The following is a 15,001-nucleotide window of genomic DNA, read 5'->3' on the forward strand; positions in this document are numbered from 1 at the left end:
TATTCTCTCTCTCTCTCCCTCCCTCCCTCTCTCTCTCCAATTCGAGAAATCAGAGAGGGTCTCTCTCTCTCTCTCTCTCTCTCTCTCTCTCCCCCACAGATTCGATTCAATCGCCGCTCTTTCCTTACTGTTCCTCGCAAATCCGTCGTCTTCTTCTTTCAACAATCTCTGTCTGTTTCTCTCACTCATGCTCCCAGATTTTTAAGGTACGGACAACAACAAAACACATACATACAAGTTACATACAAATATTTATATACTGATGACTTCACGAGATATTATCTTCTTTAACCCGTCTTTTAGTTCTTGGATTCTCGGTAGATATATACAGTAGTTTGTTAATCTGTCCAAAATTTCTGTACTTGTTTTAATTAATCAAAGAACAGATATCTCACCGATGGATTTATTTTTTTATATCCAATTCCCACAATATCCGAAAGATTTCGATATCATTTTAGTGATATCAGTGCTCTAAAATTACATGGATTTATTTTGTTAATTTCTACCTTTTTTTGAAAGCTACGGTCTCAACGTTTGAATTCCCAATTTCCTTCCTTGATTTCTGTTTTTTTTTTTTTTTTTTTGTCTCTTCTGATTTCGAGTAAAACCCATTTTGATTTCGACATGGGTTTTCTTGCAATGTAATTTATTTTCAAAATTTGAGCTCTTTGTTTTTGTTGATACATATACGTATACATATAGAGTACAGCCATGTTCACGTGTATGTGTCTGTGCAAGAATGGTGCCTTGATAGTACCCAAAGGCCAGATGTTCTCTCCTCTGCATCATTGACTGTTTTCTGGGGTCTTGAGATTCTTCTTTTGAAGCTCTGAGCTTTTTAGGCCTTTAGGTGGGCATTTCTCTTCCTGAGGAGTACAAATTTACAAAGTTTCCTTTTTATAGAAATGGGATCTGCTTTTTACATCTCATCATACCCCATTTAACAATAACCACCACCACAACAATAATAATAATAAGAATAATAATAATTACTATGATAGCAACAATAATAATTTCAATAATTGTAAATTATTTTTCTTAAGATGATGCCTCTGGGAAAAGAAGAACCCAGAATGTCATGATTTTCTAGATCAGACCTTGTCTCTTTACATACTGCAAAATGGCTTAAACAATTTCAAAGCATATCATATCCTGTCTGGGCTTTTTGTTTACAGAAACAAGTACTACAGATGAGAAAGCCATGATTATGGGCTTAAATAAGATTTTGTAGAGGCTGTCTGTCTTGTTTTCTGTTTTTTTCTCCCCATGACCCATCTTCTTGTTCTTGTGCAGTACTGGTTTTGATTTTTGATTCGATTCGAATTCTATCGAAAAACCAGAGAATGGATGGGGACCCATTTTCTGGGTTTGGAAATGGTACACAGCTAGATGGGAAGGTGTTGCAGACGTTTCAGAAGAGCTTTGTTCAAGTTCAGGACATTTTGGATCAAAACAGGCTATTAATCAATGAGATCAACCAAAACCATGAGTCCAAAATCCCAGACAATCTCAGCAGGAACGTGGGCCTGATCAGAGAGCTCAACAACAACATCAGGAGAGTGGTTCACCTCTACTCGGATCTTTCCACTTCTTTCACCAAATCCATGGATAACTCCTCCGAGGGGGACTCGAGCGGTCTGAAATCGGACGGGAAAGCCGGACACAAGAGGAATAGGCCTGGGTAAAATAAAGGTCATGATATTCCCAAATTATATGTGTTCTACTAATTCTTTTGCATATTGTGGTAGTTGAACAATATTAGAGCTTATGTAACCCTCTGCTGTATTAATCACCTGTCTTTAGTGCTTCTGAGGCAAATAATTGTTCCAACTGTATCTCTCTCTCTCTCTCTCTCTCTCACATTAAAAATCTGTGTAGCCCTGGATCTAATGGAAGAATCAGCCTTATTCTGTGCCATATAATCTTTTCCCATTTTTGTTCTTGTCCTTGAAAATGGGTGTCTGCTTCTTTATATGAACAAACATTGTCGATATGCCTCCCGTAGTCCCGTGCAGGTGTTGGGTACGAGTATGTGTTTGATTCTACCAGAAGTATCATACTTCTTTCGATTTCGAATATTAAGTGGTGCTTCCATAGTGTCTTTGATCATTTTGCGTAATCAATTACTACATATTTGATTCCACTAAATATGTTTTTTAGAAGTCTAAAAACGTTATATATCTTTGTGTGTTCAGTGTCCGATACGTGTATTTTGTAGGTTTTAGATGGGTTTGTGGAGCATAAATGATTGTACCCTTAAAAGTTTCTGTTTCTGTTAGAAAGTGATTTATGAGCTGTTATCTTCATTTTCACTTTTTCAGTTCTAAAAAGGCAATAATCTGATATGGTCTTTATGGATTTTCTCCATCACTCTTTTCCTCTGGAGTTTCTTCGTCTTCTTTTAGTGGGAAATCTATGTATTCCCTTTTCACCATCTGGCCAAGCCAAAAACCACGGGTTGGTTGGTAGGTTTGCTTCTTTACGCAATTGATCAGAGCTTAATTCTTGAGATTAGGCCGTAATAAAGCAATTTCATGTGAATTCTCCAGCCCCGACATGAATGTTTTGCTTTTGATCGGATCGGAAAAGAAATTAACTGAGATGTGCGTAAACTAGTTCGAACACCCTCGAATCCAAAAAAAAAGAAAAAAGAAAGCCATTTTCTTTCTTTCTAGGCCTTCTTAGCTGGTAGTAAAACAGAAGTGAGAAGGTGGCAGATACTGTTTTCAGTTCTCTCCCATGAATTCCAATCCCTTGTTTTCTTTCACTTCGATTGGAAACCCACTGTTCAAAATTTTCCTCTGAAAGATGCTCTGAAACAATAGAGGGAGGGAAAAGCAGCAGCTTTTTAGAGATAATCTTATTGGTTCCCAATCACACACCACCACAGGAACAGAATCTCAGATAAGAGAGATGATGGGCTTTTGACCATTTTTTAATCAAATTTGTTTGTTCCAACCAATGATGAAGAATTAGGTCCCGTTTCGCTAAGAGAAATAATTAATAAAATTTTAAATTGATATTTATTTATTTTTGAACTAATAGTAATGTATTATAAGAGAATGACATATTTCAGTAAAATGAAAAAATAAGTATTTAAAAAATAAAAATTTAAACGAAACAGTACCGTAATAAAGAAATCAATTGAGGAATAAAAAGTAGCTTTGGGTAGTTCAAAAACAGAGCACTAGAGTTCCAAACAAAAGACATACAAGTAAACAGCGACCCCCCAACAACAAGACAAGGGGCCCCAAGGGCCTTTTGTTGGGATTGAACTGAACTCCATGCTTATCCCTTGTGCCTAGGTTCTCTCTCTCTCTCTCTCTCTCTCTTTGTTTTCATACTTTTTCTCTCCCCTCTTTTTAGTTTCTTTTTGCAATGAATGTCCTTTTTTTTCTTCTTTTTTTTAATAATTGGCCTCAACTTTACAATAATAAGTCTAGGACCACCAAAATCGAAATTCTTTTTTTCCCGACGATCAGGGTGCCCGGTCTTGTAAAAAAGGAAAATCATCTACGTCAGAATTTGGAGATTCACGATAGATTTGTCTCTTGTGACATGACCTCGATAAGTTGTCAAGTTTCGAATTCAAAATGTTACGTTCCACAGCTGATCCATGTTGCCATCTGAACTACTCATCGTAGAAAATTCAAAAAATCAAGTAGATCACATTAAATATTCGGATCGTACCAAGATTTCTAGACGTGGGCTTCGTTATAAAACCCTGTGAAACCTTGTTCTATTTTCTGCGTCACTTTTGTACTAGCTAATTCTTTTGATCAATTTCTGTGTCCCGTAGATATATTGGTCAACTTTATCATTCTTTCCTCTTTGATTGAACAGGTGCCTTAGTTGGTGGACCCTGTAAATGGCATCATAATTTTCCGGATATTAGGAGAGAGGCCCACATTTGTGAGCTGTTCTGTTCTTGTTTGGATTTGAATGTTGTCGCTGTTTGTGTAAAATTAGGAGCACTATGTTTCCTACTTTTCATTGGGTTTTATGAAAGAAACTTATTCACGGCATACAGCAGTAATCAAGCACGGCTAGCGCCGTAAATTTATTCATGGCAGAACCGTGAAAAAGGTTTTCTCGGGTTTTATAGGGCTAACTCAGTTAACTACTAGGACTCTTGCATCTCATTATAGGAGATCAGAGAGTTCGAATCTCTCTACCAATGTGTGCGTGTTTCTCTTAGAGAGTTCTTCCTTTCTTTCTCTGATTCTACCTTATAATGGTTTATATCTTGTATTAGTTGAATTGTTAGACTTTGTTGTCTCGTGAATTTTCACAATTGATATAATGTTCCGAAGTTGTACTATGTATTTCATATACTATAATGTAAGTGATCGATAGAGAGAAAAAAGTCGAACGGATTTGATAATAGGACGATTACAAGTCCAGTCAAGAACATGAGGTCGGACTCCATTGCACTAAGTTATGCTCCTACCAGCTGTGCAAGACTATCAGTTCTGTTTTGATTGGCTAAAGTAAACATCAAATTCGATTCCCGAATCCACGGGGACGTCTATCTCATCGCTCTGTTTCACTTTCACTGCTCGTGCATTGCTTTCAATTTTACCGGATTTTAAAAGACTTTTTCTAAAAAAGAGCTCTTTTAAAATCCAAACCATTAATTGTCGAGACGGACGAAAAAATTGAACGCTGTAGTGAGGCGAGCGATAAAAACAGAGCAGTGGAATAGCACTGCTCCTATCTACTCAATCCGCAAAAGATACGATAAATAATGGTAGTAGTACTCCTATCTAATGGCAAAAGATAAATAATTCCTTATTATTTTGCCTAGTGGAATCACGCATCTTGTAGGATTACGTAACCCTTTCATTGGGTACTGAGTCATAGGATGCATCAAAAATCTAGAAAATTCCAAACTCCAATGGATCTATATCTCTGCTCTCTACCGAAAGTGAAAAAAAAACAAGTCACTAGATTGGTATCGATTGATCAGATACATGCTTGGTAGGACCGGCTTATAAGTTTTAGAGGTCGAAAGCGAACCTTTTGAATGAGGCCTCAAGAAATTCCGTATGCAAGTATTTGCTGTCTATGGTCGTCGATCGTTGTCTTTCCTTCCCTTCGACTCCTCAAGCGTGAAGCATGAAGCGTTTGCAGCTTGCTGCGTTTCTTTCTTCTATTTTAATCGGCCGCGCAATATATCTTTCTGTCGTTCCTTCTTCTTTTTTTAACACTTAGTGTTTTTAATGAGTAATTCTACTATTTATGACTATTCTGTGGCTCCTATATTTCAATTAGGCCTATTTTGTGTAAATGAGACTAGTGGTTTTTTTTTTTGGGGCCATTATATATTTATATATAGGGATTCTAAAATTTTAAGGGCCCTCGTTTTTAACTTTTTTGGGGAGCCGAAAGCACAGGCTTCTCCTGCCTTGGCCATAAGCCAGCCCTGGTGCTTGGTTCTGGCACTTGACAATCTGACCAATTTATTGTTGGACTTGAATTCTCCATTTGATTTGGATGTGTATTTTGTCTCCCTAGTGTGCAATAGGTCTTTTCCCAATTGTAATAGATTAAATACACGGTAAGTTATATTATTCAGTCGTCGATGAATTTTTATTTGATTTCTCAAAAAAAAAAAAAAAACTATGAACTATGCACGCAAGAGTCTTATGATCAAAAGAATTTCATAATAGGCCCATATCGTGTCTTAGTCAATAATACTGTCAAGTTCTATTTGATTCGCTGAAGTAGACGTAAAATTCTACTATTTTTAATCCATATGTTAGGTAACTCATCCTCAAAGCAACCGATATATATTGGGAAGATGCTGTCAATCACCCGTGCTTCGTAGCGGTGTCGAACGGTCGATCCGGCCTTTTATCTCGACGATCGACGGCTCAGAACTTGATCGAGCAATGAACGGTTCAGATTTATGTGCGCTCAAATTTTGTTCGAATTATTTGTGCCGAAATAAACAACCGCATGCCGCTTGGCACCCGCTTGGTGGTAGCATCCCGGCTATATCTAAGAGCGTAATAATAACTCATCCCATAATACAACCGATATATAGTACTATCTAACAACCGATTGTTCTTGTTTTTTTTTTTTTTTTTAATCCTTGTAATGAATGAATTTTGTTCGCCGTTTCTTGCGATGAATGAATTGTTTTCACCGTTTAAAAAAAAAATTTGAGAGCTTTCTACTAACGATCCCTTAATATCTACCTTGTGAAATTACACATCTTATGAGGTTATTAGTCGACCCTCCTACCAACCGGAACGGGAGGGGCTGTAATGCACCCGCCGCACTACACCCCGATTCGACCGTCCATCCTGACATGGACGATTCGGATTTAATCCAAATTCCAACAAATCTTAGCCGTTCATTGTTCGGATAAAAACTCCAGCTATCCATTATCGAAATGGACGGCTGAATTATCAGCATTACACGTGTAAGTACAAAAGGTGCACTACAGCACTTCGGGTTCTTGCTCCAAATAATTTAATCTTGTGCCCTAATTACTAAAGGTAATCATAAGGGGCTAGAAAGATCAGATTAGGTTGGTCCCCCGAGTACTCGAGCCAAGACAAAAAATATGCTATCAAAACATAACATGTGAAGTGGGAATCTGCTTTTTTTTTTTTTGTTTTCTCCTTCTCCTTTCCTTTTGTTCCTTGCAATTCCAGCAATCAGGTTGGAAAAGAAGGCCCAAGTCTAGTTTGAGCCTCACACCTAATATTCAATAATTGGAGCATAGAGAGGTACCCACATCCTTAGTTGGATCCAAGTACTTTTGTTTTTACTATATTAATCCATGCCCATGAGTGGAATAACCTAAATACTATAGAGAATAAATAAATGATAATGGTGATCAAAAAAGGAAAATAAAACAGGCTTGGAAAAACCTTCAATAAAAAGGGTTCAAAAAAGTTGTGTTGGATATGCCCCCACATCTTCTAAGCAATAATTCTAACACATACATACATACATATATATATATAGACACACACGTGTGTATGTATTATGGAAAGTGATTTTGGCACTTCACATTTAGCCATTGACACTCCACATTTTGTCTTTATCCTTTGTGACACTAACATATTACCCTTTATTTTGTTAGTATCCATCCACTTTAAAGGGTATTATTGTAATTTCAAATAGGAAAAAAAAGACAAAAAGTAGAGTGTCAATGGCTAAAAATGAAGTGCCAAAATCAATTGTCATATATTATCATATGTTAGAACTTAGAAGCATTTATGTTACCCAAACTTCTGCTCAACTCATTAACAATGGGATCGACTTCTTCTCTGGAGAAGTTGAATTCACAATCTCTCAATCCTTTCCCCCATTTGATAATAGTGATAGATGGGTAAGATTCGTAAGGAGATGAGATTAAAATTTGGATTGATAATAAAAAGGGATTGGTAATGAAAATGGATTAATAATGAGTATGTTTGTTTGAGATGGAATTGGATGATGAAATTATTAATATCATGTTTGTTTGAGATGAGATTAGATTGATAGAAGGAATTGATAATGAGAATGGGTTGGGTTGGGTTGGGAATATCATCTCCCCCAGGGTATTCATAATACCTCCTAAAGCCCACCTTACTAATCCCTTGGACTAATAGTCTTAACCTATTTTGGGTTACCAAGCAAAGGGTTGGCAGTCCCTTGGGATCGGTAGTCCAATCCTAAGGGCTAATAAGTTTATCAAACGTTAAGTACAAATACACAACCGTTGAGCTTAAGAGATATTCACAACCAAAAAGTATTAGATTCTCTTTGAATGGGTCTTGAAAGAAGAAGAAAGACTAAAATGAACGCAATGCTATCAATTCTAACCATAGTGAGTGAACTCATTGCTGCAATACTCCAGCCTGAAGACATTTATTTGGTTGTCTTAATTGGTTTACATGATTATTTAGAAACATAAATTGGTCTTTATATATTATTTCTAAGCAACTAATTTTGTAGGTTTTTTTCCTATGGAATTTCAATTGAATTGCATGCACTACAAGAGGTAGACTGTTTAAAGGAAAGAAATTAATAAAAAAAAATTAAATAAAACACAAAAAAAGGTTCAGACACATGATGAGACAAGCAATCCCATGGGATACTCCAATTTCCTTTGTTTGTATTGGACATAGGGAAAAACTACAAAAATCCTCAAGAGAGGTTTTGTTTGAATCATGGGGTCATGATCAGTACAAGAAAAATCTTCACTGTGCATCATGTGTTGGGTCCACCATTGCATCAGATTCAATCCTTCCACTCTAATAAAATGTCTCTTTGAGGTCCCAAAGGAAGAGGAAAAAAGTGTTTCCTCAGATGCAATCATATTGCTGCAATCTACAACAAACCCCAACTTTGTTTTTTTCCTCGCACGCAGGTGTCGCGGCCCATTCTTCGCGCACCTCAGAGTAATCTCCGTAGCCTCCCGCAACCGTTTTCATACGTTGCGCTCACGCGTGCGTGGAGGTGAGGTGGGTCTAAAAGTTGCAACCTGTTAGATTTACAATGGTGGGTTCGGAAATAAACTTGACTTTTTTTCTGCTTGTGTGGATAATTTCTAATCTATTTTACACAATCCTACATCCTTGTCTGGAAAATGGCTACCCACTATATCACTTCTATTTTATTTTCTGTCACAATCTTCTCCACGCCTCAAGTAGTTGGCCATATATATAATTAAATGTGTTACTTATAATAACCGATGACAATAACCAAGTGGTTTCCAACTTTAAGTAACCCTGGACCACAATAAACCTCACGCCGACTGGTTAAGATCTAAGACTTTGGAATTTGCTCACTTCTAATGTTTCACGTTCGAAACCTCGGTGCTATCAACTCTTTTAGGCAGATCTTTGCTCTGACTTTAATTGGAACCCCTGCAAGTGAACGGTGAGATTGGTCTTTGAAATTTGTCGTGTAAGCTTGTCCGGACACCTTTTGTTTATTATTTCCAACAACTGAATTTATTTATTTTTAAAAAGGACCACAGTTGTGCCATCCCTTGGAGAATTGCTGTATGAATACAGAACATAATGTCAGCTATGTCTAAGGAATATTTAGAGTGGAAAAATAAATTAAATGGTAGCTGCATCACCTTATCTAGATGCATAAAATAACTTCTCCCATGCATCAAAGATAATGCCAAAATTAAATGGTAGCTGCATCACCTAATAATTTTTGAGGTTCCTCGTAGCGTTCTTGTTTCGTGTTTCGGTTTAGTTTAGGGATTTTTTGGGTTTTCCCTGTTGGAGGATGCATTTTTTCGTTTTGGGTTCTTTGGTTTTGAGGTGCAGGTTTAGAAGGTTCGGCTTGGGTGCTTTTATGTAGGATCTTTGCTTTTGGTTGGCATCTTGCCTTCCTGATTTTTTCTCTGGGTCTCAGTTGGCACTAGTACTACTCGTTTATGCCATTGGTCCGTTTAATCTTTGTATCTCTTTTTCAAAAATTAATAAAATTTTTTTGCTGAGAAAGAAAAAAACCCGTCACTATAGTCGTCGTTAAAATGAAAAAAGAAAGACTATACCCATGGCCCCATTAGCTACTCTATATCGAACTGTTGGAAAAAGGATGGTAAGGGCTAGTGGCTAGTGGGAGTACCTAATATATATTCTGTTCTGGCCTTATTATCACGCCGAGAGCTAGTTGTATATAGTACTAGTAACAAATCTACTTGTGTTTACTCGCTCAAAATCAGTTTGTTACATAAATAAACGAACTTTCAATTTTGTTTATACTCGAACCGACTAGAATTCGGCTCGTTTTACATATATATATGACACATAAAAAATTAAAAGTTTTCGTGTTTGGCTCGACTAAAACTCGTTTGAAATCAACTTGCTTTGTAATAAAGTTAAAAGCTTAAAATGTATTTCAAACTAAGCTTTACCAATTAACTACTTCTTCGTCTCGTTCATAATAGCCACAATTACTTCCTTCGGTGGCTTATAGGTCATTTGACACAGCTCCCAATTTATAAATCATAGAGCATCTTCGGTGACTCAGGGATATAGTTTCCCAAATTGGCTAAAAGTGCTAAAAAGTGTTTTTTCCTATCACTAAATGAGCTTTTTTCCTTCACAAAATACTAACAAAATTTTTAGAACTTTTAAAAAACTCAAATACTTCTCAAATGTACTTAAAAAATCAGCTTAAATAATCTACCATTCCTCTCGCCAAATTATCTCTTTGGAAATATTTGGCGAAACTCCTTCCATCCAAACTGACTAAAACCCTAAAAGTTGGGTTAAAAGTGCTAAAATTTAGATATTTCCAATATAAATTGGGTAAAAGTCATACTTTTTTTTACTTTTTCGACTCCTCTCGTACGTCGCGATGAATCAACAATCCATAAAAATTTGACGCAAAATGAACAAACGCAAAAAAATTGAATAAGAACAAAAAAAAAAAAAAAAAAGGCCTAGTTTTTTTCTTTGGAAACTAAGACTGGTATGGGGCATATGGCAATTCCAGCCCGCAACGTGGCCCGTTGTATCGCATGGGCCGGGCCGGTTTCTATTGGTCATTCCATCCCGTAAAGTGGCCCATATTGGTCATTCCTTAGACAAGGATGGGCCTTTATAAACCCGTGCAAGTCCAAAAACCCTTTTTATCGAATTAGGGTTTTCCAGACCATAAACTAATCGCTGGATTCATCAGCTACTTCCGTTACTTCTTCTCCCTTCAACAATCCCTGAAAATGGCGACTCAGATCAGCAAAAAGCGAAAGGTCTGTTCTTTAAGCACTTATCAATCTCCATTTGTATACGTGTGTGGAGCTCAGTTGTTAAATCTCGTTGCAGTTTGTGGCTGATGGAGTGTTCTTTGCGGAGCTAAACGAGGTGTTGACGAGAGAGCTGGCGGAGGATGGATACTCTGGGGTCGAGGTCAGGGTCACTCCCATGCGGACCGAGATCATCATTAGGGCCACTCGTACTCAGAACGTTCTCGGTGATTATTCCCCTTCATTTTTTTTTTAGGTTTTTTTTCCCCATCGTTTGATTGTTCGTTCAAAATCGTCATATAGTTAATTTAGGTTCAGAGGATTGTTCTGAGCGTCTCCAATCCTTCACTAAATCTTGCATCCAATTGAATTTTGACTGAAAGTGGGCTGTATCCTTTCATCAATTTGGTAGCAAATGAACTGTAAACGTCGTTTTGTGGCCAATTGTTTAATCTTTTGGTTGATGAGATGTGTTAATAGAGTAAGGACTGAACCTAAGTCACATAATGCGCGAGCTTGAGCGTGAAAGCGTGTTTAAAAAAATACCAAAGCGCAAAGATTGGTGAGAGCGCGAGCCGAAAGTGAAGAAGATTGAGAGCCCGAGCAAAGGGCGATACTAAAGAATTATGTGACTAAGGGTTGAGCCATTCAATTATTGGGTAAAAGATGGTTACAGTGGATTTGTGGGAGAAGTTGGGAAAATATTCGTGAGGGATCGGATGGAAAAACGTTGGAGCAATTCTACATCAAAACATTTGACCATATTTCTTCTAGAGTAAGGAGTGGGGATGGGCTTCAATGTTTCACATAATTATCTTTGATTTCTGGATTGGTTGTAGGTGAGAAGGGAAGGAGGATCAGAGAGCTGACATCTGTTGTACAGAAGCGGTTCAAGTTTCCAGAAGGCAGTGTGGAGTTGTACGCCGAGAAAGTCAACAACAGGGGGCTTTGTGCTGTTGCTCAGGCCGAGTCTCTTCGCTACAAGCTACTCGGTGGACTCGCTGTTCGGAGGTATATATGTGGATCAATTCAGTGGACCATTTCATGTTTTTGTTTTTTCTTCAGGTCTTATTGTCACCAGGCAAATCCCATTTCAGTTGGATTCAATAGACACAAATTTTTATGGAAATAAAGAGATATATTTACGTTGTGGCATTTTCAAAAAATAAAGAGAGTCTACTATTGGTCTATTGATAACTTTATTAAAGTGGTGTTTGCTAGTATTTGCTGTTGCTTGGGAATTTTACTTTACATTATAGTGTCAGCTGAAAAGCAAGTTGGTATTCATGTACAAACTTTGTCTCGCAAGATGACCATTAAGTTCCTCCATGCTATTATTCTCTTGAAGTCACTAGTTTTCATGCAGAAATATTAGATAATGTATCTAATTAGTAAATGATGATGGTTTCTTTCCTTCATAGGATGGTTCATTATTATTAAAAAATTTGGCCTGCCGTATGCTGCTAGTGATTCTTTGGCGCTCATTTCCTATTTCAGGGCTTGCTATGGTGTTTTGAGATTTGTTATGGAGAGCGGGGCAAAGGGATGCGAGGTATGTTTATAGACTTGTCTGTTTGCCTTTTCCTACAATTCTCTTTTGTGTTTCTATACATGAATTTAATTTGTCAATTAACAGGTGATTGTCAGTGGAAAACTGAGGGCGCAGCGTGCCAAGTCCATGAAATTTAAGGATGGTTACATGATCTCTTCTGGTCAACCAGTCAATGAATATATTGATTCAGCCGTCCGACATGTTCTTCTTAGACAGGTTTGTGTTCAATCATTTTGATGAATTCATGGAAAATTCTGGGTTGGTTAGCTTTATTGGCCAGATTCTTGAGGATCTCTGGAAGTTGGATTCTCAGCTGTGTTTGGCTCAGGGATTTGTGGGGCAAACTTACGAAGGAAAACGAAAATGACGGAGAAATAAAGAAAATTACACGTTACTTTATCTCTATTATCTTCTTAACTTTTGCTTTACCTTTTAGTATTTCCCTTACAGACCCTCGTTCCAAACAAAGCCTTTCGTTCTTTACATTCCAAATCCTTATGATTTTGTTGTTGTTCTCGTGAAGGGGGTACTTGGTATAAAGGTCAAGATCATGCTTGATTGGGATCCCAAGGGTAAGCAGGGTCCTACAACACCTCTTCCAGATGTTGTCACAATCCATACTCCTAAAGACGAAGACGAATACATCAGGTCATCAGTGATCCAAACTGCTGAGGTTGAGGCTGCCATGCCCCCAATTATGGTTTAAAGCATCAGTGGTGTTTCGGATGTTGTTTCTCTTTTTGAATGTTTGAGTTTCTGTTACTTTTTCTTTGCAGACTCTTTTGGGTCTATAAAAATGTCGGCCCCAGCGACAGCTTGGTTATTAATTATTATTATTGTTTTGGTGGGGTAACTAGCTTATTTAAATTTTGTCGAATACTTGTAATTGGATTTACGAGAGCAGTTCATCGGAATTGTCTTTTTGTTTTAACATTGTGTGCTGTTTTTTAGTTCAGTTGGCACGTACTAATCTATCTTCCGCCCAGCCCTTCAGAAATCCCAGTTAATTTTGTTAGTACATTGTAGGGCTTTACCTTCGGCCACGACTCCCATAGATTGCTATGTGGTGATGAGAGCAATACTAGCCAAAGATTGACGACTCCCATAGATTGCTATGTGGCGATGAGAGCAATACTAGCCAAAGATATATGGAATTGCCACGGGTAGTGATTTCATGAGTAGCTGTCGGCTGAATGCTTAACCGATTTTACTAAGGTTGATGAGAATTGGGGTTAGTGTAAATTCCTGTGACAATGGGGAAAAAATTCAAATTCATTTCAACATCTCCTCACAATTGAGAGGAGGATGTGTAAATATAGGATTCTGTTTGTAGCATTGTTCTTCCATTATTGCAGCTTACCTTGTGTTAGCATCCTCCATCCATTTTTTTTTCCCTTTCTGACACAGGAAATTTGACCCAACAGAAATGAAATTGCATTTCAGATTTTGCGATTGTGAATTCTGAATGCTTTTGACCGAATTGAAGCCAATACAAGAGGATAGATAGAAACATTAATTAGATAGAGTTACATGATCAAGAAGGAAGGAAATAGAAAGCTAGTATACTATAAACCGTAATCCAAAGCCATTTTCTTCCACTCTCAGCTCCTCTTGACGGGGTCGAAATTAGAAACACCAATCACAGCCCCAAGGATTGCCGCGAGCACCACTCCGCCAGCCCCAATGCTGAGCAAGAAGTTATTCAGTGACGGCGTTAACCCGGACCCCGCCGCCTCAGCCACCTCCGGCACCACCATCGACGCCGCCATTGCCGCCGCCGCTGTCAATCCCACCCCCGCTTTCTCTTTCAGCGAAGCCCTAACTTGGACCACCCTCGATTCCGCCGCCGCCTTGGAAGGCCTCCTCACCGGCAATGGCTTGATGAAGGCTGCGGCCAGAATAGTTGAAGTAGAGGCCATTTTGTGGGTGAGAAATTGGTTTATGTGGATTTTGGTAGGGTTTTAGTGAGAGGAGGAAGATGGGTATTACGTTGAGATATGAGGAGTTGATTTTGAGAGAGATGGAGAATTGAGATTGGGAGGTTGTCAATCATCTATCTTAGTTCCGACGTGGCAGTTTCTCCACTTGGGTGGGTGTATGGTGGATATTGGATTAGGTTATCTATCCAAAGCTATTTCCACATTCATTAGTTTTTCAAGTTTTTGGAACTTTGGTTGGTAGTGGCTTGAGAATGGGAGATGCTTCCGAGCATTTTTTTGCAGCGGTGCATAGCGGTCGATCCGGTCGCTTATTTCGGTAATCGAAAGCTCGGATTTTTTACCAAGTAATGGACAGTTCAGATTTGAATGAGCTCGGATTCGATCCGAACCGTCAGTGCAGAGATGAATGACCGGATCGACCGCTCTACACTCTCTCGGTAGGGAATTGCTCGGCAGTATCCCCAGATAAGCTATTTGAGCAATCAAATGGGGAAAGAACGGGCCCGGCCCTGTTACAAACTCGTCAATTTGTATTACATTATCTTCTTAGGTGGTGTAGTGGTGTTCTGGTTTACCCCATTAAAAAATAAATACTTATTTGTAATTTTCAAGTTTAAAAATAATAGACTTACTGAAATAAATAAAAAATATGTAATATGAACTTTGTTTGATTGCAAAAAAATTAAAAAATTATTTTCGTACGCCATTTTTAAATTTGAAAATATGTCCTTACTTTTTTTACCGTAAATACTTATTTGAGAAAGTAGAACAGAGCCTTGTCAATCTAACATTACT

General features: G+C 37.9%; 3 protein-coding genes across 3 annotated transcripts; 2 read left to right on the plus strand and 1 right to left on the minus strand.

Annotated features, from left to right (window-relative positions):
• LOC131320037 (protein ELF4-LIKE 4-like) lies at positions 1-1,917 on the plus strand. Its single transcript, XM_058350576.1, has 2 exons — positions 1-206; positions 1,294-1,917. Exon 2 carries the CDS (start codon positions 1,344-1,346, stop codon positions 1,683-1,685), a length of 342 nt encoding a protein of 113 aa, XP_058206559.1. The 5' UTR covers positions 1-206; positions 1,294-1,343; the 3' UTR covers positions 1,686-1,917.
• An 8,655-nt stretch (positions 1,918-10,572) lies between these two features.
• LOC131320038 (small ribosomal subunit protein uS3x) lies at positions 10,573-14,288 on the plus strand. The gene is made up of 6 exons (XM_058350577.1): positions 10,573-10,720; positions 10,794-10,941; positions 11,554-11,725; positions 12,212-12,266; positions 12,351-12,482; positions 12,790-14,288. Exons 1-6 carry the CDS (start codon positions 10,691-10,693, stop codon positions 12,970-12,972), a joined length of 720 nt encoding a protein of 239 aa, XP_058206560.1. The 5' UTR covers positions 10,573-10,690; the 3' UTR covers positions 12,973-14,288.
• Positions 13,678-14,185, minus strand: LOC131320039 (uncharacterized). The gene has a single exon (XM_058350578.1). The coding sequence runs from the start codon at positions 14,183-14,185 to the stop codon at positions 13,868-13,870; it is 318 nt and encodes a 105-aa protein (XP_058206561.1). The 3' UTR covers positions 13,678-13,867.
• Positions 14,289-15,001: the final 713 nt, after the last annotated feature.

This window comes from Rhododendron vialii, chromosome 3a (genome assembly GCF_030253575.1).
Source record: "Rhododendron vialii isolate Sample 1 chromosome 3a, ASM3025357v1".
Classification (NCBI taxonomy): Eukaryota; Viridiplantae; Streptophyta; class Magnoliopsida; order Ericales; family Ericaceae; genus Rhododendron; species Rhododendron vialii.